The sequence below is a fragment of the Mytilus galloprovincialis genome, chromosome 5 (genome assembly GCF_965363235.1).
Source record: "Mytilus galloprovincialis chromosome 5, xbMytGall1.hap1.1, whole genome shotgun sequence".
Lineage (NCBI taxonomy): Eukaryota > Metazoa > Mollusca > Bivalvia > Mytilida > Mytilidae > Mytilus > Mytilus galloprovincialis.
Window position 1 is genome coordinate 12,096,729 of NC_134842.1, and position 27,071 is coordinate 12,123,799.

General features: G+C 30.8%; 1 protein-coding gene and 1 long non-coding RNA gene across 2 annotated transcripts in view; one reads left to right on the forward strand and one right to left on the reverse strand.

Annotated features, from left to right (window-relative positions):
• LOC143075162 (uncharacterized) overlaps positions 1-27,071 on the reverse strand; it is a 227,498-nt gene that overhangs the window by 77,748 nt on the left and 122,679 nt on the right. The window lies entirely within an intron of this gene.
• Positions 12,807-26,113, forward strand: LOC143076837 (uncharacterized). Its single transcript, XM_076252730.1, has 7 exons — positions 12,807-12,914; positions 17,540-17,629; positions 18,563-18,733; positions 21,114-21,189; positions 21,517-21,680; positions 24,738-24,917; positions 25,986-26,113. The coding sequence occupies exons 1-7, from the start codon at positions 12,857-12,859 to the stop codon at positions 26,111-26,113; spliced, it is 867 nt and encodes a 288-aa protein (XP_076108845.1). The 5' UTR covers positions 12,807-12,856.

The following is a 27,071-nucleotide window of genomic DNA, read 5'->3' on the forward strand; positions in this document are numbered from 1 at the left end:
ATACGAGGCTTACTTCATACAGGAACCCACGAGGAAGAAGGGAAAGAAGTTAGCAGTGACCATTTAATTTACTTCCATTTTTAGATAATTTTCTCTCACTAAATAGTTCAACCTTTGTTGACTGTGTTGAACGTATCTTTCCCCTTAAACTTGGGATAAAAGATACCACAGAAAGATATAAGTCTGCATCATATTTGAACTAACATCTAGAAATTGACAATGATATTGGTTGGAAACAAAACTTTACGACAAAAGAAATGATTCCAGTTTCCCAATAGTATTCAAGTCGGGATTTGGCATTTATTCATTGCAAAGTCCTTCAGACAAAGAAATACAGTGTGTCTATGCATCCACACGAGATGAGAGTGGTCTCGGTAGTATTCATAATACGAAGAAACATTTTTTTGTAACTGTTGTCGCTTTACATTATATTATACACAGTCTTATTTTTAACTGTACGGCCAGTATATGCCTTATACATTACCGATGTAAATGAAATGCTAACCAAGTGTATATTAGAACTGTTCTAAAATCCCATTGAAGTAAGTGTAAGTTGGTTGGTTTGATTATGTATCGAGAAGGACCAACAACAAAAAAAAAACCGACCAAGACTATCAAACACGTCAATTACTGTAAACCAACTTATTTTCGCGGATACTTTATTTCGCGATTTAAACTTTCTAGTCTACTTCGCGGCTATTTGTTGTCGCGATTTCCTAATTTACTTTATGTACTTAAATAAGTATAGATCTTAGTTTTACAAATTCGCGACGATTTAAATTCGCGATATTGTTCTACTCGCGAAAGTCGCGAAAATAAATCGCTCGCGAAAATAAGTTGGTTTACAGTAATAAGACAAACTAAAGACTCAGCAACTCGAACCCTACCAAAACCTGGAGAAAAACCCATAAGGGTTAGCAGTTCACATTCAGCGATACGAAAATCAAGGAAAAGAGAATTGGCTCTGATTTAAGACAAAGATATTCAATAACGTTCCACCAACCAGTCTGTAAATATTGAAAGGGATATCTTAATTCCGAATCCCTTATAAAGCAGTTTATGTAATGTAATTACCATTCACAAACAACAGTATTCGTATTTGCGGCCTTATCTGCGAGGACCAGAATCTATGTACTATGGGATTAAGTAGGTTCGCTACTATGTTTCAAAATAAAAAAAAAATCACATGACTGTTATAAATTGATAGTACATAAATAAAGGTGCTTTTTCCGAGAATTAAGTCATTGAAAATTTGGTGGGAAATAATGCTCTCTAACCATTTTATATAGTTAACATTGGCACGTTTTTTTCTGAAAAGTATGAACAAATAAAAAAGGATTAAGTAAGATTCTCAAAGATGGCATTTACGCTATACTCAATCAAATTATGAAAAGAAAAGTAGGGGTTAGTGTTCAAAAATTGTTAATGGAACTACATGAATAAAGCCAGAGGATTCCGAATATCTTGCAAATTTCAAAATCAAGAGAAGCGAACATGAGACAGATGTTTATTAACTTTTGGATTATATACAATACATGGTGTATAACTACTGGAATTACCCCTTTAAAAACTGAAGATGCTCTTAAACAACAAACAAGTATGATAACATTTTTTTTTGTAAAAGATCGTTTAGTACTTTATAAAGTTTCCCAAAAAACATTTAAAGGGCATGAAAAGCAGACATAGAAACGCTCTGTAATATGAAGGTTTCATATAATAACATGTTTAAATCAAAGGGGGTTTTAATTTTTCAAAACAAACATTGTAAATACAAAAAGGGGATCAAATGTATTGTCATAATTAATTTTGAGGTATAACTCCGTACAATGCGTTGAGCAGATATATAAATATGGTATGTCCTTTTTCAAATATTCATTTGAAATATAGTAAAAATTAAAATATCGTAGATTATCATTCACTTTACGGGGCGGCGAATGGGACTCTTGTGGTTTTGTACAAATTTCAATTCTGTCATAACAAAATCATTTTTGTCTTACAAAACTATGTGCTACAGACTTGTTTTGTGAGAACTTCAATTTTGTGATGACAAAATTCATTTGTGTAGACAAAATTAATTTTTGTCATGACAAAATTCATTTTTGTAGACAAAATTCATATTTGTCATGACAAAAGTCAATTTTGTCTAAAAGGTATGCAAATATAACCATATTTGCATACAAATTGACTTTTGTTACCTGATATGGAAATTAAATCACAAAAGTCAATTGTGTGAGGTAACATTCAATTTTGTGAGACAAAATTAACTTTTGTGAGACAAAATTGACTTTTGTGAGACAAAATTGATTTTTGTGAGACAAAATTCAATTTTGTCAATTTTGTTGAGACAAAATTCAATTTTGTCAATTTTGTTGAGACAAAAGTCAATTTTGTTAATTTTGTTGAGACAAAAGTCAATTTTGTCAATTTTGTTGAGACAAAAATCAATTTTGTTGAGACAAAAGTCAATTTTGTTGAGACAAAAATCAATTTTGTTGAGACAAAAGTCAATTTTGTTAATTTTGTTGAGACAAAAGTCAATTTTGTTAATTTTGTTGAGACAAAAGTCAATTTTGTTAATTTTGTTGAGTTGAGACAAAAGTCAATTTTGTTAATTTTGTTGAGACAAAAGTCAATTTTGTCAATTTTGTGACGACAAAATTCATTTTTGTGACGACAAAATTCAATTTTGTAACAACAAAATTGACTTTTATGAGACAAAATTGACTTTCGTGAGACAAAATTGACTTTCGTGAGACAAAAATCAATTTTGTTGAGACAAAATTCAATTTTGTCAATTTTGTTTAGACAAAAGTCAATTTTGTCAATTTTGTTGAGACAAAAGTCAATTTTGTCTCACAAAAAGTCAATTTTGTCAATTTTGTTGAGACAAAAGTCAATTTTGTCAATTTTGTTGAGACAAAAGTCAATTTTGTCAATTTTGTTGAGACAAAAGTCAATTTTGTCAATTTTGTTGAGACAAAATTCAATTTGTCAATTTTGTTGAGACAAAAGTCAAATTTGTCAATTTTGTTGAGACAAAATTCATTTTTTGTCAATTTTGTGTAACAAAAGTCGATTTTGTATGCAAATTAGTTCACAGAAACCAAACTAAACTAATTTGAATACAAAATTGACTTTTGTCGCCCAATTTTCAAATTAGGTAACAAAATTCAAGTCTGTGTAACAAAAATGAATTTTGTCATGACAAAAGTGACTTTTGTCCGCTGATAGATAATTTTGTATGACAAAATTTTAAATTTGTAGTATGATACAAATTTTGTTAAACTGAACTTATTTTTGTTGAACAAAAGTCACTTTTGTCCGTACAAAATTGAATTTTGAGTACAAAACCACAAGAGTCCCGTACGGGGCGTACCCTTTGCTGTAATTAATCAAACACTGTTATTATTAAATATAGAAAATTAATTCAATGTCATGACTTTGATAAACTGTCCTCGTTTTTGTACATGTGAATCTAACAGCACGTTTGCATTTTTACAATACAACATATTTTTTCATATGCGAACTGTTATACTTATTCAACCAAGTTGAAAATTAATTATTATACGATATTTGCAATAACAAATATGTCCTTCTTTGAGTTTAATACACTTTTATACAGACATCGGTCAAGGTAGATGTATTTAAATATGGTTCAAACTAAAACATTTGTGCAATGAACATGTGAATTTAGTATCTATATTGTTCATACTAATTTAAAAGAAAACAATACTAATATCATTAATTGAATATTTTTGAATTCTTATCAGCAAAATATCACTTTTTGTTAAATTTAAAAGTTTTTACTGACATATACAATACAAAAATAAAAACCAATAATGTTTTAAGGCAGTAGTTATGAGAGAGAATTTTATTAGTCTAAAATCCAAACAATAGGATTGTTACTAAAATACAAAACAAAAACAAACAGACAGGCATATTAATTACAAAACGATAGACATTAAACACTACAAACATGAAGCATTGAAAGAAAAACAAAACTATAGATTATTAATATTAATTATTGTTATGTTCCAAACAATTTGAGTAATTTTATAAGGAGATTGATTGTTGAAATGTCCAACTGGTGAAGAAAAATTGGTTTCGTTTATGTTATTTTTAACCAAACGTGTATGGTCATATATATACACGTGTTTACTCGAATGGTGCGGCCATACTAATTAATATGATTATATTCACTTTTAGCTAATAACCATATGATTATTCAATGTGTTATTTTTTCTAATAAATTCTATTTTCCATCACAGAAACATACAGCACTATCATACAAATTGAAATCGTAAAAGTCAAATTGCATTAAATTAATTGCAAATAAAAGTGTGAAACTTTGGAGTATTATAATACTATATTCAACAAAGCCTGGTTTTGATATCGTTACATATAAAAAGAAAATGAGATTTGATTGTAGTTATCAAAGATACCAGGATTATAATTTAGTGCGCCAGACGCGCGTTTCGTCTGCATAAGACTCATTAGTGACGCTCATATCGAAATATTTAAATTGCCAAACAAGTACAAAATTGAAGAGCAATTTGAACATTGGTAAAACGTTGTTGCTTATTTTTTGTTTTGCTACTATTCGGAGTTTTGTCTGGTTGGCAGTTATGTCCCCGATCATTCTTAATGAATGAATGATATTTGAACATTGGTAAACTACTTTTGCTTTAATTTGAAATTTTAATATTAGAATCTATCATTTGCCTCGGACCTTATTATCTGTGTATATGCTATTTAATTTCGTTTTTGCTTTCATACCTTTAATGCTTAGATTTAAAGAGTAAATTGAAGCAGGAAGATCCAATAAAGAGCAACAACATGTTTTCGTGTTACTTATTGATGTCACAATCCAAATGTATTTCAATGTAAAAAAAAATCACCAAAGATATCAGGCTTATAATGTTGGACAAAGGATGTGATTTCACCTCAAAAGTGTGAAAGAAAGTATTTTGGGGGCGATTCTTTGACAAAATGAATTTATTTCGGATGGAACATTGTTTTCATCTTTTGCTAAGCCGACTTGCTTCGAGAAAACACATGTTAGTTTATGTACTACACACGCATTGTATTATTTTGCAAACCTTCTAAAACTCATGTTCTATGATTAACTGTAGTTTTTAGTCTGTCAATATATATATACGCAACGGTAGTTTCCCTATGTTCAAATCTCATAAAACTATTTAGAAGACGAATCAAGGAGTCTATGAAATTCAAAGGAAGCGAGACAAGGTGTGTCGAAAGGATTAACGTCTCCTTCATCAAGAAAATATAACTTCTTTGTTATTGTGGGATGGGGACGGAGGCTATTTGTAATAAAACTAATGAACAATGATCCATACTTTACCAGACGCTCTCTTGATTTGTTAACTCCTTTGAAATAACCCAGATAACCATATTCTACAAGTGTTTATCATAGCATAAAGATTAATATCGCTCTTTAATTTGTAACTGTTTTGACTTTCCAACTGTTTTGATTTGAAGACAACAGACAAGTCTCATGATGACGGAACGCGCGTCAGTCATACTTAGAAATATTTTCGTTATCTCTGTTGGGTTATTTGCAGATAAGTCGCTAAGGTCTAAACATTATTCAGTCAAGTAGTGTCAACATTGCTTTTCGCATTATCTTCAGAACTGTCATATCATATTGAACAGTACTCAAATTTTGGTTCCCAATAGTTATCAAAAGTACCAGGATTATAATTTTATACGCCAGACGCGCGTTTCGTCTACATAAGACTCATCAGTGACGCTCAGATCAAAATAGTTTAAAGCTGTTACTGCACGAAAAACGCGTGACACGTATCATGTTGACGTAAACGTTCAATATGTGATTTGATTTCTTGCGATCCTAACATGATTATTATTTCCAGTTACGTGATCACTAGACCAGTGGAAAATACTTCTATGTTGATATGCCTATCATGGATATAGTCATAATAACAGAATTATCGTTCACAAAACTTTGAATTTTGTCGAAAAAAATAGAATTTTGCTCCCACAGGAATATAAAATCCTTATCTGTATTTAAATTTTTTTTTCGGAATTTGGGATTTCAAGGCTTTTCAACTTCGTACTCTATTTGACCTTTATATTTTTTTTTGTATTTGATGGTCACCGATGAGTCTATTGAAGACAAACCGCGCGTCTAGTGTACAAAATGAAAATGCTTGGTATCATTGATTGATTATTTGTTGGTTTCTTATTGTCCAGTGGCAAATAGTTTAAGCATTTTCAGGACAATGGTATTTTTTATGCGTGTATTTACAAGGTTTAGAAAATTTTAATATTGACCTGTTTTAAGGTCAGGTATAACGGTAAAAATATATATTAAAAGAAAACAACAACTTGAACAACTATTATATCGTATAAAAAATATTTCACACAATTATGTTAAGTACATAATTTAGACAAACATTAATTTTAATTTTTTATTTTCTCATATTTTGTTATTAAATTCTTCATTTATTTACCAAGGCTATACTGTTTGCAAAATCTCATTTCATTCAATTGTACTTTTTTTAAAAAGATGACGTATATGTGGAATACAACAAACAAAGAAAATACCGATGTCTTATTAACAAACAATAATGACATGCAAAATTGAAAGAAAGAATTGTTTACTTTTATAAAATATAAGATAAATTTGATATTAAGATTCTAAACGACAAAGCATGTTTCTGCTTATGACATGTTGTTCTTGTACCAATGTTCTGATTAAACATGACGATATTCTTGACATATGAATTATGATTTGAATTTCGTTTTACATATAAAAATGCATATGAAGGGATACGAAATCTTTACGAAGAATTTAAAGTTAAATTAATGCCGTTCGTTATAATTTATAGATAGTTAAACACTTATATTAAAGTATCTAAAGTCATTGGATATTTTACTTGAATTGCAAAAAGATACTGTCTAAAATCTGTTGTATAAGATTGAGGATATAGATAGGTAACAAAACAACTCGCTACTCATAAAAAAACCAAGAATGTATGAGTGTCATAGTTTGACTAAACTTATCAGATCACTTAGGGGTAAAATACTTCATCAGCACTGTTGAATTAGCAGTCCAATGATTTAAAATCCCTGTACCAAGTCAGGAATATGAAAGTTGTTATCTATCTGTTTGATGTGTTTTGAGCTTTTAATTTTGTCATATGATGATGGACTTTCCGTTATGAATATTCCTCGAAGCTCGGTATTTTTGTTATTTTAATTTTTTCAGCAAAAAATTAGAATTAATCATTCAACTTATAAAATAATAAGAACATTCCAATTTAATACACAGGTATCCTGAGAGAACGTAAACACACATATTAATCAAAAAACGGTACGGTGTTGATCCGTAATTTTTTTCCGTTTTGTAAGCTGACAAATAAATCAATGAATCAATTTATATTGAGGTTTATTTATATTATGTATTGTTTTTAATTGTATAATACTTACATTTATATACATCTGATCATATATTCTCCCTGGATATATTGTAACTAAATTTTAGAGAAACTAAGTCCAATGCTGTAAGCTAAGTAAATTGTTTAACATCATTTAGTGCAATGAAGATGACATGGATTAATTCTGAAAAGTTATTGCCAGTGATAAATCCATCATATTCTTCGGAAAATGTCTGTATCAAGTCAGGAATATGACAGTTGTTGCCCATTTGTTTCGTTTGTTTAGTTAATCGGGAGCTTGATTTTGTCAGGTGTTATGGACTTTTCCCCCCCTTTTAAATTTACCTTGGCGTTCTGTACTTTGCCTTTCATATATATTGTTGTCAATGTAATAGAATTTTATGCGACTGTCATACAAGTGAGAGGTTTAGCTAGCTTTAAAACCAGGTTTAATCCACCATTTTCTACATAAGACAATGCATGTACCAAGTCAGGAATATGACAGTTGTTGACACATACGTTTGATGTATTTGAGCTTTTGATTTTGCCATTTGATTAGGGACTTTCCTATTTGAATTTTCCTCGAAGTTCAGTATTTTTGTATTTGTTTCTTTTTACATCTGCTTAGACCGAACATTACCTTCTTGCAAAATTGTCTTTGACTTTCATTTTAAAAGGGAAAGGACATACAATGAAAATAACAATTTGTGACATTTTGGCATCCGAAGCGTTTTTCTAAATTTATCTTCATTCGGAACAACTCTAACATATGAAAATCGAGGATGTCAAGGATTAAAACATGTGAAGAGTTAAATGACCAAAAAGGACATAAAAAAATAAATTTCATCTACGGTCAACCTCGCCTGAAAATGAAAAAACAGCACATAGAATTGACTATGCTGAATTATTTGACAGTAATATTGTTATTATTGTTTGTCATTCTGTATCGTTTGTTGTAAGAACACTGAAACTGTGCAACGAAATTTAAATTAAAATGTAAATAAGTCATATGTTTACGTGCTACTCAATATCAATATGTTGGTTAAACAAAATTTTAATTGCCATTTATACAAGATTTACATGTTGTTTAGATATTCATTCGGAAGGAAAATAAAACAAAAACATAAGCTATTTTTTTTTAATTTGGAGTCGTCCTTTCTTGAACTATATACGATTATGTATCATACATTCTGACACACACTGCGCGCACTTTGGTGGTGAAAACAAGTCAACAGTTTTACAATTTAATGTACAATGAATTTTTTTGTATGATTCGCACAATAAATTCCTGACAAAAAAATGGAAAAAAGTATTGCAACACCTTGATTTTTTAAAACTTGAAAAATCAGTCTCTTATTTTGGATGGAATATGATAAAATATTTGTAAAATAATATTGAAACGTAATTAATGATGACATTGGCATTAAAACAAACAAAAAATTAATGTAAAAAAAAAGTTTTATCTAACCAAAACTTTTATAACAAAATGAGGTGTTTTTGGTACAAAAAAATGCATTTTACAACTTTTGCTGTAGTCGAACTTTACAATGTCAGACATTTCAAAATTAATCTTTAGATGATTGTTCACATCATGGTTGATCGTTATACGCCAAAGAATTAGTTCTTTGTGCGCAGCCTCTATTCAAACGGATAACCGCATCTTAACGTCTTCTGATTCCTGCCATAAGTCGACTAATTTGTTGCTAAGGTAGCAGCAACCATTCTTGACGAAGGGTATTGTTTATTTCATGACGTGTTTGAACTGGGATGTCCTTTCGTACACTTTACGCCCAATAGTGTACCTTATATGCTCGATATGGTTCAAATTCGGACTACGATTGGGCCAAGGAAGATAAACCGAATCCCATTGGAACAATGGATCTTCCTCCACGACGATAATTTCCAACTTTGGCGAGCTCTGCACTATATTGGATACGCGAATCTGTGTGTCTGTTCGTAGTCAAAGGTCCCCGAAATGTTATTATCGCACGATAACCAGTAGCGATGAGCCAATCTCGAACAGTTCTTGTTTAAAGGCTTCTGTATGGTCATCACTCTCTTTTTAGGATTGTATTGTTTGCAATGGGTTTCCTTCTGACCAACCTTCATTATGCTTGATTTTCACTAGCAGATGTTAAAGGGGGTCTTCTTGACCTCGGAAGGTCTTTAACATCGTTTCTTGACTGATTTTTATTCTCAAACGATTTATAGTGGAATGGTGATAACCAACAATACATGCAATTGTCACAGCGACATACCTGCTTTCCTCAAGCTGATTATCTGTCATCTTGCTGCAGTTATGAGTTGTGGATGACCAATTACAAGGTCTCAATCACATAAATTTATAAACTTGGTTATTTTAAGTGTTGAAAACAATGAGGATGAAAACAGCTGTTTTAGTGTTTACGAGTACCGTAGCTGCATGTGCAGATAAGAACTGATAGAGTCGATATTTATTGATTAAACTCAGGTGATATTTGAATAATGTTTAATTAGTTCTATTTCAACAAATTATTTAACAAAAAAATTAAAAGTGTTTTTTTAATTTGAATTTCAATTTGGTGTTGCAATACTTTTTTCCATGCGTATATAAAAGCTAGATATATATACAATTTATGAAAAATAAACAAACATGGAAAGGTAACTTGACATCTTTCATTGATGTTTCGTCATGATGATGTTCAACCATAAGAAACTTGATGTAAGAATACAATCTAATGCATGAAGTACACTTTGTTCTCTTATGAGTCCTCTTTTTGATTTCAATCCTTTGGTATATTCAGAATAGAATTATAAAAAAATTCTTTTAGCTTACTCAAAATGACGGCATAACAATGAAACGTTACGGTACAGCAGTGGAAATTGACGAGTAAGAAAAAAGCAGATTATTTAATTGATATATACAAAAGAAACAGAAGAAAGAAATTCCTTTCTTCTTTTAAGATTCGTTTTCCGTATCAACAAAGTATAGTTGAGAATTTGAACTACTTTGACCAACGAGATACTCTCATTTAAAATTGATTCATCATTAAAAACTAGATATGAATGCAATAATTCCAGTTGCAGTACATTTTTTACAAATATTCAAAGTATAGTTTAGATGATTAAAACTAAAAGGAGTAAAACCAAACTAAAATTCGTTTTAATTTGGGAAAAATAATTGTTTATGTTTTCCGTACACGAAAAATAAATAGGAAAACAATTTCCTCTCAACTGTACCGATTGTAGACTTGATTTCATTTATTTTCTCTGTTTATTCTTGCAATAGTAAAATGAATGTGTAACCACAGAATAGGTGACGGAACACGCATTCGTCGAATTCCTTTTTATATCTTAAGTTTTTAAGTAAAATTTTATCATACATCATGACACAAATCACTTTCTGTTTGACGCATGTTTTTTTAATGACGACTTTCAAAACAAAATTAAAATGTTTGGTTATAACTTCACAGTATTTTTCCCAAAAATCCAAATTAAATAATAACATTGCGTTTCTTGTGTTCGGTGTATTTTTCTACAAGTGTAAATCAATTGTTTTTTGTATGACAAAAATGAAAAGTTCATAAAATACCTAAGAACAAGGTAACATCAATTTACTAAGCGTGTTTCATTTTAAAATAAATTAATGGTTAAATAGCATCGACGAAGGACTATTGTGCATTGTTGGATTGATACATACGCATAAGGACATTTAAAGTGACATTGCACCAAAATGAATCTATAGGTACAAATGTAAACAAAATTGATGAAATGATATATTTCTTGTTATTTGCCCTACAATATTTCTAATTGAATACTTGTATACAAGTTTATCTTTTATAAATGTTATGTTTGTCTTTCTGATATATTGTATAATTTACAAAACTTAATAAAATCTGAATGTAGAAAGAAACTACGTAACACTTAAGATTTAAAGTTTCTTTTATGAATTTTATATATTTTGAAAAAGGGATTTTGGGTCTGCAAACTGCAAACTATTAAGAAAAGTTGTATTTGCCAAGTTTCTATTTGAATGAGGTCGTCACCTATTTTACCTTTTTCAATAATAACATGTCCTCTTTATTCATTAGCTCTTGATTTTAAGATTAAAACTTTATATACAAATATATTTTGGATCCTCAATGCTCTTCAACTTTGTACTTGTTTGGCTTTATAAATATTTTGATATGAGCGTCACTGATGAGTCTTATGTAGACGAAACGCGCGTCTGGCGTACTAAATTATAATCCTGATACCTTTAATAACTATATAGCAAACCATTCTAAATGAATTCTTCAAACATATTATACTGTAAGGTTAATTAAAAAAGAGAGTAGTTTATATATTCTGATAATATCAAACGCTTGACTATATGAACAAACAGAACGGATGGAGAACCATTATCGCATTTCTGACTTGGTACATACATTTCCCGATATGAATGATGGGTTATATCTGGTTTTATAGTTAACAAAACCTCCCACTTTTATTGAACTGTGAATTTCGATTCTTGAAGAGGGAGGTCTTGCCAGTAGATATTTTATTGTATGTTGACTTAATTCACTACTTTTCTAAACTGAGATTATTTTAAGCCAAGATAAGATTCCAAAAGTTAGCAGATTTTTAGTTCGCTACGTCTAACTCTAAGGTTGGTATTTTTGTGATTTTACTTTTCGTCAAAGACAACAGGTACAAAAAAATGATCCCTCGTATTTCAAATAAAGTAAGATTTCACAAATTTGCAGATATTACTCTATCTGTAATATTTCATATCTGAAGAGGTAACATAGGACAACTACTGCCTACAAGGTTTACGTTGATTGAAGTACTACCATTTTCTTTTGATGTACAAATTTGAAAAAATCAAATAATCGGAGAAAAAAAAAACGTGTTATGTAAACATTGCCGCATCGTTCAATTTGTTTCGTGTATAGACTCCAAACATATTTTGTACTTTAGAAAATTAGAAGTAGGTAAACAAGAAAAATTTAATTAAAAATTGATATAAACGGGCTTGACAATAACAAATCTACTCTAGTTGAATACATCATTATTCTATAAAAACCATCAGAAAGAGACAAGGTATTTTATTTTATATTTTCGTACGCAAACGGTACAAAGCAAAATTCAAATAAAAATATAATTGAATTTATATGATAAATTATTGGTAAATATACTTTACAATAAACAATACCAACCAAAAGAGGGTATTATGGATGGTTTTTGTCAACTATAACAAAGCTAAAACGTAAAACGCATTTGATTATAAATATTTGACTATATGAATATGAATAAAAGAGGGTGTTATTTACATAAAATATATTAAAACTGATTGGTTTTCATCATTATGTAAAACTAATCCTACTTTACATAGCTATATACCAAAATATAATCGTTTAGTTGTATACGTGCTATTACAAAAAGTGACTTACATACAGAACTGATCGTAATTCATCAATATGTATATCAAAAACAGCATCTTATTGACTGTTATTATTCTGTTAAGGAAATTATGTGGTAAGAATTTGAATTCATTTTTTTTTCTTTCAATTTTTATTGTTTTGCTTTGCATAACTATTTCATATCTTTTAAATCGTATTTTTGCGTTATTGAAAATCTTATCTAAATAATTACAATGATAATTTTAACTATAGAACAGACAACTATGAAGAAAAAAAAACCGCTGATGGAAAAAGAAAATTTCTTAATTCCATTTTAAGAAGGAGTGAATAATGAAAAAACGTTGATAACGTCACGATCAGATGACAAAATTATGTCTTTGAGCTTATAGACAAAACACTGTCAGCCAATCAGAAGACGCGATACATCCAAAATAAAATCATGGACAAATTTTCTGATTTTGAAAATGTAGATAATGTAATCATTAATTCGATCTAGTACATGGTTCTTACAAACCAGATTTTTGCGCATTATAATCTTTAAGTAAAAAACGTTTATTTGAAAAAAATCCGCATTTCGAAAGCTAATAAAAAAGCAATACCAAAAACCTTTTAAACTATACAATGTGAATAGTCTCTCCTGCAGTTTCTGAATTCAAGCTTATGAAACAAATCTATGCTAACGCATGATTTTATCTATTTAAACCTATGATAATATGTGTTCAAAGGTATGATACTAAATTATAAAAATGCATATTAATCATCTATTTAAACGCAAGAAACTAATTTATTTGAACGTATGATAATAATTAGCTATTGTAACATATGATACTTTAAAAAAAATGCATGATACTTATCTATATAAACGCACGATACAAAAATTGAGAATGGAAATGGGGGGTGTGTGAAAGAGACAACAGCCCGACCATAGAGCAGACAACATCAGAAAGTCACCAACAGGTCTTCAATGCAGCTTATTTATTTAAACGTATGATATTAATCTATTTGTTCTATTATAAATTTGATAAAACTTTGAACGACAAACGACAAAATTATATTACTCGCGTAGTGATATTAACCATATATAGATTATCAAAAATTCTAAAGAACTTCTGGATAATTTTATATCTCCGTCTTTTTCTGAAATTAATTCTAACTTATAATTTTTAACCCTGCATACCACCATTCCTAATGTGAAATTATAATTGTTTAAAATATACATTGAACGACAAAATTTCTTCCTATGTGACTGTTTACATTTCTGACGCCAAACACGAGAAACAATTAATGTGTTTTAAATTTGTTAGATGTTGTTTGTTGCTTTTTTGTAAATGTTTGTTTGTTTTGAGATTGTAACACAGTGATGACTGCCGTAATCATATTTTGACTATTTTACCGATTATGTCTATTTTGTTCACGCATCGTTGTAAAAATAACGGAATTTGATGCGTCTGTCATACAAGTGAGCAAGTTTAGCGCTATAAAACCAGATTCAATCCACCATTTTCTACATTTGAAAATGCCTGTACCAAGTCAGGAATATGACAGTTGTTGGCCATTCATTTGATTTGTATTATCATTTGATTTTGCCATTTGATTAGGGTCTTTCCGTTTTGAATTTTCCTCGGAGTTCAGTATTTTTGTGATTTTATTATTTTCTGTGCACGATATAAATCTAATTAAACGTATGATATTAATCTATTTAAACGTATGATAAATCGCAATTAGGATCATGATTACAAATTGATGTTTAACGGCCAGTAATGGACGAAAACATATTTATATGTGATATGATATGAATATGAAACTTGCATTGAACCAGACCGACAAGCTTTTCGAGGTTTAAAACGTTGTTCCTTCTTTGTATGGTGTAAACGTCCCAAATAACATCATTTATACTGCATTCAGTTCCAATGCGTTGATTGTATATTTTTATTTATCATATATGTAGTAGTAAATACAGTAGTTTTGAATATTTGATAAATAGCCTGCTGTTTAATCCGTATTGCTCAACTTTGATGTAGACCCTTTATCACACCCCTTTATCTTTATCGCATGTCAACCCTTTATCACACCCCTATCTTTTTTTATTACACCTTTTACTTGGAAATATGAAAATAGCACAAACATTAAAAAAAAAAGGTTTCTTCAATGGGTCTAAAAAGAGGGACGAAAGATACCAAAGGGACAGTCAAACTCATAAATCGAAAATGAACTGACAACGCCATGGCTAAAAACGAAAAAAGACAAACAGACAAACAATAGTACACATGACACAACATAGAAAACTAAAGAACAAACAACACGAACCCCACCAAAAACTAGGGGTGATCTCAGGTGCTCCGGAAGGGTAAGCAGATCCTGCTCCCCACATGTGGCACCCGTCGTGTTGCTTATGTGATAACAAATCCGGTAAATAGTCTAATTCAGAACGTCACATTCATGAAAGGTAAGAGGATTGTAGTTACGACATAAGGAACATATCCGATATCATTTGTGAAACAGTTATTCCATAAATGGAATGGTTATTACGGCATTTTTTGAATATGACGTCACAGACGACGATCTTTCATATTTTCTGGCACACGAAATGAAATCTTAAAAGAACTACAGGCAGCAAGAGGGTTCAACTTTTAATTTTAATATTCAAAAGTGCACATTTCACTCACCAGTGTCAAAGTAGTCTTTTGTTTATTACAGTATTCTTATTTTTAAATTGTTGGTTTAGTGCTACTATTTTGTTAATCGGTTTTATTCAGAATGTGTTCTATATAGTATATACAACAGTCTCAAAAATAAAGTAGGACACAAAAATGAAAACAAAACAAAAATAAATAAAAAATACAACAAAACATTTCTGTGGACTACAATTGGAAGTTAGCCCAGGTGCTTCGGATGAATAATAAAACAGTTCTTATATGATAAGGCTGTGAAAACAAGGCAAAAATAAATCTGAATGTTACCCATGTGCTTTGGATCAGTAAGCAGTTCCTATATACTCTCCTATTCAAATATATGATAAAGCTTAATAAAGCGTATATAACATATCAAAAGCCGTATCACATGTCGTATCACCCTCGACCAACATCATTCCTCGGGCCTAAAGGCCCTCGGGCTGATATTGGTATCCCGGGAAGATACGGCATGTGAACCCGAATTTATTATTCTCTATGTTATATACAGTTACTGACCTGATATCACGTTTCCTCATGAATGTTCAAATAGTAATTGCCCGAACTATATTGCATTATTAATGACGACCTCTTTAACCTATCTGTGTTTCCAATATAAACATCGAGCCTGTAAATTCAGTGGTTGTCGTTTGTTTATGTGTTACATATTTGTTTTTCAAACATTTTTTTTAACATAAATAAGGCCGTTAGTTTTCTTGTTTGAATTGTTTTACATTGTCTTATCGGGGCCTTTTATAGCTGACTATGCGGTATGGGCTTTGCTCATTGTTGAAGGCCGTACGGTGACCTATATTTGTTAATGTGTGTCATTTTGGTCTTTTGTGGATAGTTGTCTCATTTGCAATCATACCACATCTTCTTTTTTTATAATATCGAAGCTTTAAACGACTCAAACGTATTCTTTCACAATTGTTGCAAACACCTATTTCACTTGATATTGTTTTTGGCTTAAAATCTATAAATGTTATTGTTTGTTTAAAATCTATAAATCATTATGCTTTATGTTTATTGTCGATATTTTAGACCATACTCAAACGAATTCATTTACCATCGGATTGGCTTCAGCAGATTACATTTTGTTGTGTTATAATATTACTCCGCCTGATATTGCTTTTTTAAATGGGTTTATTCCCAATATTTACATCAATAATAACACACAAAACAACACTTGAGAATGTTTAATGTCTAGATTGCATTATAAAGACAATAAAAGTGTATCGATTTGTCATATCATCGTTATAAGGATTCGTCCCGAAACGGGGGAAAAGCCCGTTCTAAGTCTCTATTATATCGTTGATATGTCAAGTCACTATTATTGCCTATACATCGTTTCCACTTCATAAATCATAACCGTTTCACCATTCCCAACACGATTTTAAACATTTCTCAAACTTACTCACAATATAACGTGTAAAAGAATTACAACACGCTACCATGATAGTGCAGTTTTTGGACTAAATAACCAACAACATCAAAGGTACAAGTATTACTTTATCAGATGCGCACTACAAAGGTACATGCGTTTTCAGTGATGCTCAAAGTCAACATTTTTGAAAATCAAAATCCTGATAAAAAAATTGGAAGAGCAGACATTAAACAAAATCTAAAAAGGATTTGAAAAAAAATGAAAAGTGCGTTGTTTCATTAAACAATATTCGTATTTTCATACTAGTTTCAAATCTATAGTTACTGATATGGATAATAGATCTTGAGCAAACGCCTTGGGCATTTATATAATATGAATAGAGGGGCAGCATAAATAAAATATACTGCTATCGATTCACTACTGCTAAACAGTATCAATGTACCCTTTACCATTTATAAGAACAAAGAAAAACTACCTAATTCTCTAATTTTTTAAAGTAAAATTGAGAATGGAAATGGGGAATGTGTCAAAGAAACAACAACCCGACCATAGAACAGACAACAGCAAAAGCTCACCAATAGTTCTTCAATGCAGCGAAAAAGTCCCGCACCCGGAGGCGTCCTTAAGCTGTCCCCGTAAACAAATATCTTGTTTTACTTATTTATATTTGATTGTTTGTTGTAGTGGTTAGTGCTGCTGATGAATGCACAACCAACGGAGAAACTGGCGAAAATAACGGACTCGATAGCAAAAAGGAAACTGACGACATAGCAGGTAAAATATTTATATATTTATTTTATTTGAAAAGAGAATCATTCGATCAATATGGTGACTGATAAATGTATTTCATAATAAGTTAGATGAAAAACGTTAAAAAATCCGAACACGTTAGAAAACTACTTTTGCATCACATTTAAGAAGAAACGAAGAAAATTGTGTTTAGTCCACCTTGTTCCCTCTGGTTATTTATTATAAAATCTCAGAAACTTTTTTTAGATGACCATACAAATGAAATCGATACATGACAATTTATCATTTCTCTTTTCAAGCTAAAACTAAAAAAAAAAAAAAAAACAAGAAAAGAACAACAAAAATACAAGGAGACATTGTATTATTGTTATCTTTAGAAAGATTCACAGTCCACAACAAAAGAAAAGAAAAGAACTGAGAAAATAATCACAAAATATTACATAGAAAACATATGGTTGAGCAAAAAAGAAACTCAGGTGGGTAAGGAAGATAAACAGTTCCTACTCCACTTATTGCACCCATCATATCGTTTGTGGAACCTGAAAAACAATTTTTAATTCGTTGAATTCTTAAATATTATAAAAGTAAAAAAGTATCGAAACAAGAGTAACAGATACATGGTTATCCATGATACAGAAAGTGTTTCCCTCAGTTTCAGTTTTCAACCAGGATTTGTTTTTTTCTCAATCGATTTATGAATTTTGAACATCGGTATACTTCTGTTGCTTTTATTAACGTAAGAGAATGAACTCCTTAAAATCATTGAATATTATTATATAATTAATATTTCTGTCTTCTCTTCATCCCCATGAAATTAGATGTTTATAATATATAATTGCTCACTTGCGCAATCATATCTATGAGGTTAATAAAGCATTTGAAACTTGAATCTTGAATCTTGTGAAAGCAATAAGGGTAAATTATGATTAAAATTCCAATGTAGAAATATGTTTTCAGGAACAGTTGTTGTGCTGACTCAGTTTCAGGAATTTCGTTATCCTTGTTGTGGTTTCGTGTATGAGTGGAAGTTTCACACCACGGCAACTGGAACATTTGATGCCCTTGTGTGGAGACATCAAGGCAATGAAGTTTACTTATTGGTTGGTTCTAATTCATTAACATCAACAAGTAAGTTAACTAGTTTGTTCAGTGAAAGTAGTGTCGTTTAAATTACTTTTAAACATTACATTATTTTTTTTGTCATTTTTTCTAGGTGGCTGAGTGGTGAAGTAGTCGAACTATTCTATAACTAGCTCGTGAACATTTTGATTGTGAGTTCGAATCCGGCACATTTGAGGTGCGTTCAATACCAATCTTAAATGACTTGGATTGTCAGTTGGTCGGTTGTTCTCTCCGGGCACTGCGGCTTCCTCATCAACATAATACTGACCGCGACGAAATAGTATAATAGGACTGAAAGTTGCTTTAAAGCATCAATCAATCAATCAATTGGTCTAAAACCAACTTAACGAACTTCCGAGTCTGTTATAATTTTCTCATACCGTATGGAGCTTTCTAATGTTATTAGTTTAAACATATTTATTTATAGTGGATTAGGAAACAAGTTTTGCAACTTATATTAATCCCTTTTCACTTTACGTTTGCGAGTGCTGCCTTGTAGTGCTCTTTTCTAAATCTACAAGGATGTCTTTAACGTACAAGAGCTATGACTATCTCATCGGGTCAGCCATTTATCGTTCCCTTCCGATGGATTGTCATCGTCTCCTCAAGACCATACTCGCAAATGGTGTCAATGGAGAGCCGAAAATTCAGACACTGAAATTTTCATCCCGGAACGTGAATCGAACCAGGAACCTTTGTGTTAGTAGTCCAATGCACGAACCACTACACCACGGCTCTCATTATGTTATTGTAAACATCTGTGTTCTATAATTAGCTTTTAACAGCCAACATTTATTAGCAAAAAACGACATGGATTGATAACGATCTCCAAGCTTGGATATTTTCTTTTGAAAAATGATTGTTTAAAATGACAAATTTAGGAAGTACAAAAAATTATATTTATGCGTCATATCACACATATTTCCGATTTTGTATGGTTTTAGAGGAATGCAGCTCAATGCAATCGGTACCTTCTTTAAGTAATATATATGTAAAACTCTTTTGACAAAATGCTTAGTTTATTGAAGCATTCAGATCACTTGGCATGTTTATAAAGTTTTAAATTTAAGTTTTAATTGATCAAATACTGCTGTTTTAATTGCATTTGGTTCAGGCACAGATCAAGTAATATTTAATTGTTTTAACCTTTCTCATTTTTCGTTTTTTGTTTCTTTATTGCCGTCTTGATTTTTGTTGATTTTTTTTATTCTTCATCTGCATTTCGTTATATCACCGTAATTTTGGGGTAAAATTAAATCATCTAATTGTCTGTCTTGAGGTATACATATTATATTACGATGCCTTATTGTTTTCTAGTCCGGAAGGACATTTTATGTTGAAGACTTTGATAGTATAATATGTAATTTTTATTAACACGCTTTTATTTATAAGAATGCATTTGATTGTTGGTGTTTAAACGCCACTTTTTTATTGGTGGAGGAAGCCGGAATGCCCGGAGAAAACCACTGACCTTCGATAGGAATGAAAACATTTGAATTTTACACGTTGCATGATGCATTAAAACGTTGTATCTACATAATTTTATACCTTTTCACGAATGTAACCTACCGAATTAGACTATCTACTGGATGGATTTGTAATAACATAAGCCCCACGACGGGTTGCACATGTGGAGCAAGATCTGCTTACCCTTCTGAAGCACCTCAAATCACCCATAGTTTTTGTTGGGATCAGTGTTGCTTAGTATTTAGTTTTCTATGTTGTATCTTCTGTACTATTATTTGTCTGTTTGTCTTTTTTATTTTTAGCCATAGCGCTGTCAGTTTATTTTCAATCTATGAGTTTGACTTTCCCTCTGGTATCTTTCGTCACTCTTTTCAAGTCTTTTGTGACGTAGAGTAGCTTCAGTGACATGCCATAAAATATATTCCTTTAGTTACGTTCAAAAGCTACAATAATATATGAATGTGTTTGTAAATAGATGTTTTTGTGTTCTGTTAAATTGTTCCTGTTAAAATTGTTACACGATGATGACTGCTGTACCCATATTTTGACTATTTTATTATTATCATGTCTGTTTAGTTCACGCATCATTGTAAATATAACGGAATTTGATGAGACTGTCATCAAAGTGAGAGGTTTAGCGCTATAAAACCAGGTTTAATCCACCATTGTCTACATTTGAAAATGCCTGTACCAAGTCAGGAATATGACAGTTCTTGTCCATTCGTTTTTGATGTGTTTTGTTATTTGATTTTGCCATGTGATTATGGACTTTCCGATTAGATTTTCCTCTAAGTTCAGTATTTTTGTGATTAGCTTTATACTCATTGATCTCGGTTAAGTATTTTTTCAATTGAAAAAGTAAAGCAAATTAATGATTTATTGGAAATAACATTACAACAACAACATGTATATTACTTAGATAGTGGAAATGAAGAAATTCAAACTATACCAAAAGGACAGAGAATTCGAGCCATGAAAGATGATTACATAGGAATGTAAGTTACTTTAAACATTATAAAGCAAGAATGTATTCTATATAATTACATTAGATGTATGTTTCATTATTATACGTTATTTTGATTTTTGCTAACAGCAATCTCGCGTCATTCTTCATTTCAAAATGAATTGCATGAATTGAAACATACATAATGACACGGTTCCACAATAAATTGCACAGGTAAAGAAAAGAAAAAAATGATAGTACTCGTGTTTTCATGATCTTAGCGAAAAAATGTAATTAAAAGTTTTAGATACTCCATTAAGTAATTTCATATGGGTTTTTAGTATTTTTTTTTAATTTTATTTATCGTTTTTAATGTCAGGCATGCAACTGGTACATTTCTCGTAACTCATAAAGATGAAGGAGTCGAAACTATAAGGAGGTTGACTGGAAGAACAACACCAATTGCTGTGTCGTCAACACTTGATACTTCTGGTGCATTAGTAATAAACTCAGACTATGCCATCAGGTCGTATTATACAGAAAGTACGTACTATAATAATTTCGATGTAAAGTCAACTAGCAGAAAAGCATTGATGTCGCCCCAAATATATTTAAAAATATTGCAACAATGTTTTTTTTTCATTTCTTGTATGCGTATATGTTTTTATACAATCTCGAAATTTTCCCAACAATGATAGTTATTAAAGGTACCAGGCTTATAATTGGATACGCTAGACACGCATTTCATCTATATAAGACTCATCAGTGACGCTGAGATCAAACATCTAGAAAGCTCAGCAATTGTAAAGTCGAAGAGCATTGAGAACTGATTATTTTCTTATATGCTATAAAATGTTATGTGAATTTTTTTCTTTAGAACTGGGCAGGAACAAACTTTACTTCTGCCAAGTATTTCTTTATTTGACATAAAGACAAATTCTGCACAATTTTTGGAAAAGTGCAAATTTAACAACGACTCTTAACGTGATATTACACCTCAACACCGAGGTGACAATAATTTATATTCATATCAACTGCATTTAGCATATATTTAAGTGATGAATTTATCATATATTTAGTAGTAAATACAGTAGTTTTGAATATTTGATAAATTATTTTACTGTTTTATCCGTATCGTTCAACTTTGATGCAGACCCTTAATCATGTCCATTGATCGCATGTCTATCCTTTATCACACCCAATTTGAATTATTCATTTATGGCAGAAGTGATTGCTTCTAAATTTACATGAAGTCCATGATTTACTTTATGGAAGTTTTTCGCCTTTCTGTTTATCTTTCAAACAAAATATAAAAAAGTGAAATATTTTTCTTCAATGGGCCCCAAAATGAAACAGTCACTTGTCATATGACGTCATTGTTTGGAATGCGACGCCACAGACGTCGCGCTTTCATACTTTTTGGGACACAAAATGTAACCTTTTTTTTTAATCAGTATGTGTTTTATATAATACAACCTTCCTAAAGGAGGATGAAAGAACTGAATAAAATACCATACAAAACACTTATAAGCAACAAAAAAAAAACAAAAAAAAAACAACCAACAAAACATTCAAAATATTTCTTTACGCAATTAGTAAGTCAAAAGCTTGAAAAAAACGTAGCAAAATCCGTATTACATGCAGTATTACCTTCGACCAATATCATACCTCTGGCATAAAACGCCCTCGGACTGATATTAGTATATCGGGCTAATATTGGTACATCGGGCTGATACGGCATGTGATATGGAATTTTACAAGTTTTATTCTCTATATATAGCTCATTCCTGGTTATCTAAACACCATCAAAAGTTGTAATAGCTCTGACAACCAAATGATAAAAAAAAACAAAGGAAAAAAAACACCACAAAACTTAGATACCCCATTACTGAAACATTTTTCTGATATAAAAATTTCAAGAGTAACTTATGACTTATCATATATATATATATATATATATATATATATATATATATATATATATATATATATATATATATATATATATATATATATTAGAAGATCTGGTGTGGGTGCCAATGAGACAAGTCGCGATTTGTAAAAGTAAACCATTATTGGTAAACCACGGATGCTTGGCCCACACCAAACAGCAAGTTAAAAAAAGGGCCCCAAAAATGGCTAGTGTAAAACGATTCAAACGGAAAAACCAACGGTCTGATCCATATGAAAAACAAAAAACGGAAGACACTTATGAACCGCATCAGCAAACGACAACTACTGAAAATTAAATTCTTGACTTGGGGGACAGGTACAAACAAATGCAGCGGGTTTAATAAAATTAACGGTACCAATTTTCTTGCACCAGATGCGCATTTCGACAATACATGTCTCTTCAGTGATGCTCGTAGCCAAAATATTTGAAATCCAAAGCTTATATAAAAGATGAAGAGCTATAATCCAAAAGGTCCAAAAAGTATAGCCAAATCCGTGAAAGGAATCAGAGCTTTGCATGAGGGAGATACATTCCTTAATTTATAATAATTTCTATCATTTTGTAACAGCAAATTTTGATAACACAAACAATCCGTATTTTCATGCCAGTACCGAAGTACTGGCTACTGGGCTGGTGATACCCTCGGGGACTAATAGTCCACCAGCAGAGGCATCGACCCAGTGGTAGTAATAAAATTAACTGTACCAATTTTCTTGCACCAGATGCGCATTTCGACAATACATGTCTCTTCAGTGATGCTCGTAGCCAAAATATTTGAAATCCAAAGCTTATATAAAAGATAAAGAGCTATAATCCAAAAGGTCCAAAAAGTATAGCCAAATCCGTGAAAGGAATCAGAGCTTTGAATGAGGGAGATACATTCCTTAATTTATAATAATTTCTATCATTTTGTTACAGCAAATTTTAATAACACAAACAAGGGTGAATATCTGGAACAATAGTGTAACATCACAACAAAGAAGACACTCTGTAAAATAGCAATTGCATTGGTTTAACTCAATCAAACGACATACCAACACAAGTGAACATACATTGAACGAATAAACTTGTTTTGATCAATGACACAATGAAAATATATAATCAATAAAATAAGGGGTTATAGTTAAACAATTTCGGAAATAAAAACACAACCTTAAAAAAAATGCTGCCAAATAGAAAAAATGCACACAGGTAACTGAAAATAATTTTGTTGTAAGGTGTACAGTTTTAATTTAATTGCTCATAGTACGAAAACCAAAATGAAAATTTATAGTCATACTTAACACTTGGTATATATTATCATGTTATAAGATGTAATGCAATATTATATGTGAAAATGAGATATGCATGATTTCATTTTTGTTACTTGTATGATTTGAATGATAACCTTAAACTAAAAGATGTATAACAAGCACATTTGACCGTTACCAGTTTTAGTTGTGTTTCGTTGTGGTTTATGTTTTTATGTCTGTATACATTTTGGCTATACAATCCCTTGGGTCGGGTTTTATAAGTGGTCCTAGAAACGGACCATGCCCATAGCAATCGGTATTTTACTTTACTTAAGTTGACCTTGCATTATTCGAATTTTTTATTGATCTTTGATTAACCTTTATCCTAATTGTCCCAAACAATATTTTGCTTAGGTGAACCTCCGGACATGTCTGGCGTAGGTACATTAACATTGTATAACGACGAGGTCTCGGTTGGAGATGTGTTAGCTACAATAACAACAACTGACAATGATCCAGAGGACGTTGGAAGCCTCACTTTGACATTGGAATCAGCTAGCAACAGTGGCTCAAGTTATTTTGAGTTTGTTTCTGGTAAGTTAGAAGATTTTTGTTCAATTATAATTTGCCTGTATTAACAAAAAGTCATACAAAACATAACAACTATTGGTCATGTGTTTCTGCACCACAAAGGTAACATAAAGCACTTGTTCAATAATAACAATAAATGCTACTGAACGACATGACATCAATACATCTAGAAGAAAAGCAAATGAAGTGAGAATATATGCACGATTTTGTCTATATATCAACCCAATATCGACTAGTTGACGATTGAAACCACAATTTAAAGATGATTTTCGTATAAAAGGTTTTCCAAAATTTGCTATTTGATAAATCAGTTTGTGTAGCAATAATTAAAGATATATGTTTTGTATGTAATGTTCTCCCTCTTTGTATATCAATTCTGACCAAATGGTTTTGTATGACGTGTTTTTACCTCCCATTGTTATACTCCTGATTGCTGTTGTTACGGAGCTTACCGTTAAGAAGCACTTGAGATCACCCCATATTTCGAGTTGGGTTAGTGCTGCTCAGTCTTTAGTTTTCTATGATTTGTATACTTTTCTTGTCCTTTAGTGCCCTCTGCTATGGCGATGTCATTTTATTTTCGTTTTATGAGTTTTTATGTCACTTTGGTATCTTTTCCTTTCTATAGCACGAAGGATTTTCTTTAAAAAAAAATGTTTGTTTTTATAGTGATTAAGATTATACCACAATGTGGACTGTTGATATTTTTACCTATAATGTCTGTTTATTTTCACACACTGTTGTCAATATGAAGGAACTGTCATACAATTATTAAGTGACAGGTGTAGCTAGCTATAAGCAATAGTACTTTAATCCACCGTTTTCAACATAGATAATGCCTGAACCGAATCAGGAATATTTCAGTCAATATCAATTCGCTTTCAGCTTTTGATTTTTCCATTTGATTGGGGACTTTCGTTTTGAATTGTACATCGAGTTTGGTACGTTGGTGATTTTATTTTTTGATAGAATGACTTTCTTTGCATTTCTAATAATTCGAATATACATATGGTTATTAATGATAAGTGACTTAATCAATAAAACATTTCATATACATATATCTTATTTTAGATGAAATAAGGGTAAAAGCTCTACCACCTGTGAATACATATAATCTGGTGCTTAAAGTAGAAGATCCTTGCACCTTATCACGAACCGGAACAGAAATTATTGATATACTAAATAGAGTAAGTTTCTAGTATTGTAGATTACAATACAAAAGAAATGGTTTATACACACATATATTAATATTTTGGAATAAAACTCAAAGAGATAAGGTCGCATAATAAAATGATTGGAATAAGTCTATTCTTCCTCGTTCATCATAAAGATTCAAATATTGTTCATGTCAATGGAAATAATTCTACTGCTCATGTATTGAGAAGTATGCAAGGGAATCCTTAAATGGTAAATTGATATATTAGTTCTGCAAAATTAAAAAGTTACTCTCTTTAGGTAGTCTGTGTTGAATATGATTTATATCTTTATTGAGCTTCATACTTAAGCTTTTACTATAGTGTAAGTCTTCTATGTATTAAGACTATGCATTAAGTAGTTTTTACTCCTGCTATCGTTTGCACTGAATTCATCATTCAACTTTCAGAGTGAGGGTCTATTATACAGGATTTGTTTAACAAACTAAAGCCATTATCATCATTATCTTAGTCATGCAATCGTGTATGTCCTTTTAAAGGATCGTATGTTCAGAGGTGTACTTTTAAGTTTTAAACACATTTTGGTATATTTTCGAAACTGTAACTAAATTTATTATGTTTACCAATGGCTCACCACAAAAACGTTTTGACAGATTATGAGCATGCATGAAAAAGACCTCCTTCCCCAAACTAAAATTATGTGGAAAGTTAAGCTATACATCTGTCTAATACAGATTCGTATAAGGCGTAGTTCAATTTACAATATTGTTATGACCAGCAATATATAGGGCTGTATATCAATTTTATGTATTTGAATGTATCAAAAATAAACTCTTAAACATTCGAACGATCAATAATTTGTTTTAATCATTTTCATGTCATATCATAACGATGTAAGTGAAACATATATTTTGTCTTATGTGAATTGGAAAAAAGTAATGCGTGGCATCTTTTAATAATAGAAATGTCATTTGAATTCCATATTAAACTACATTACATAAAC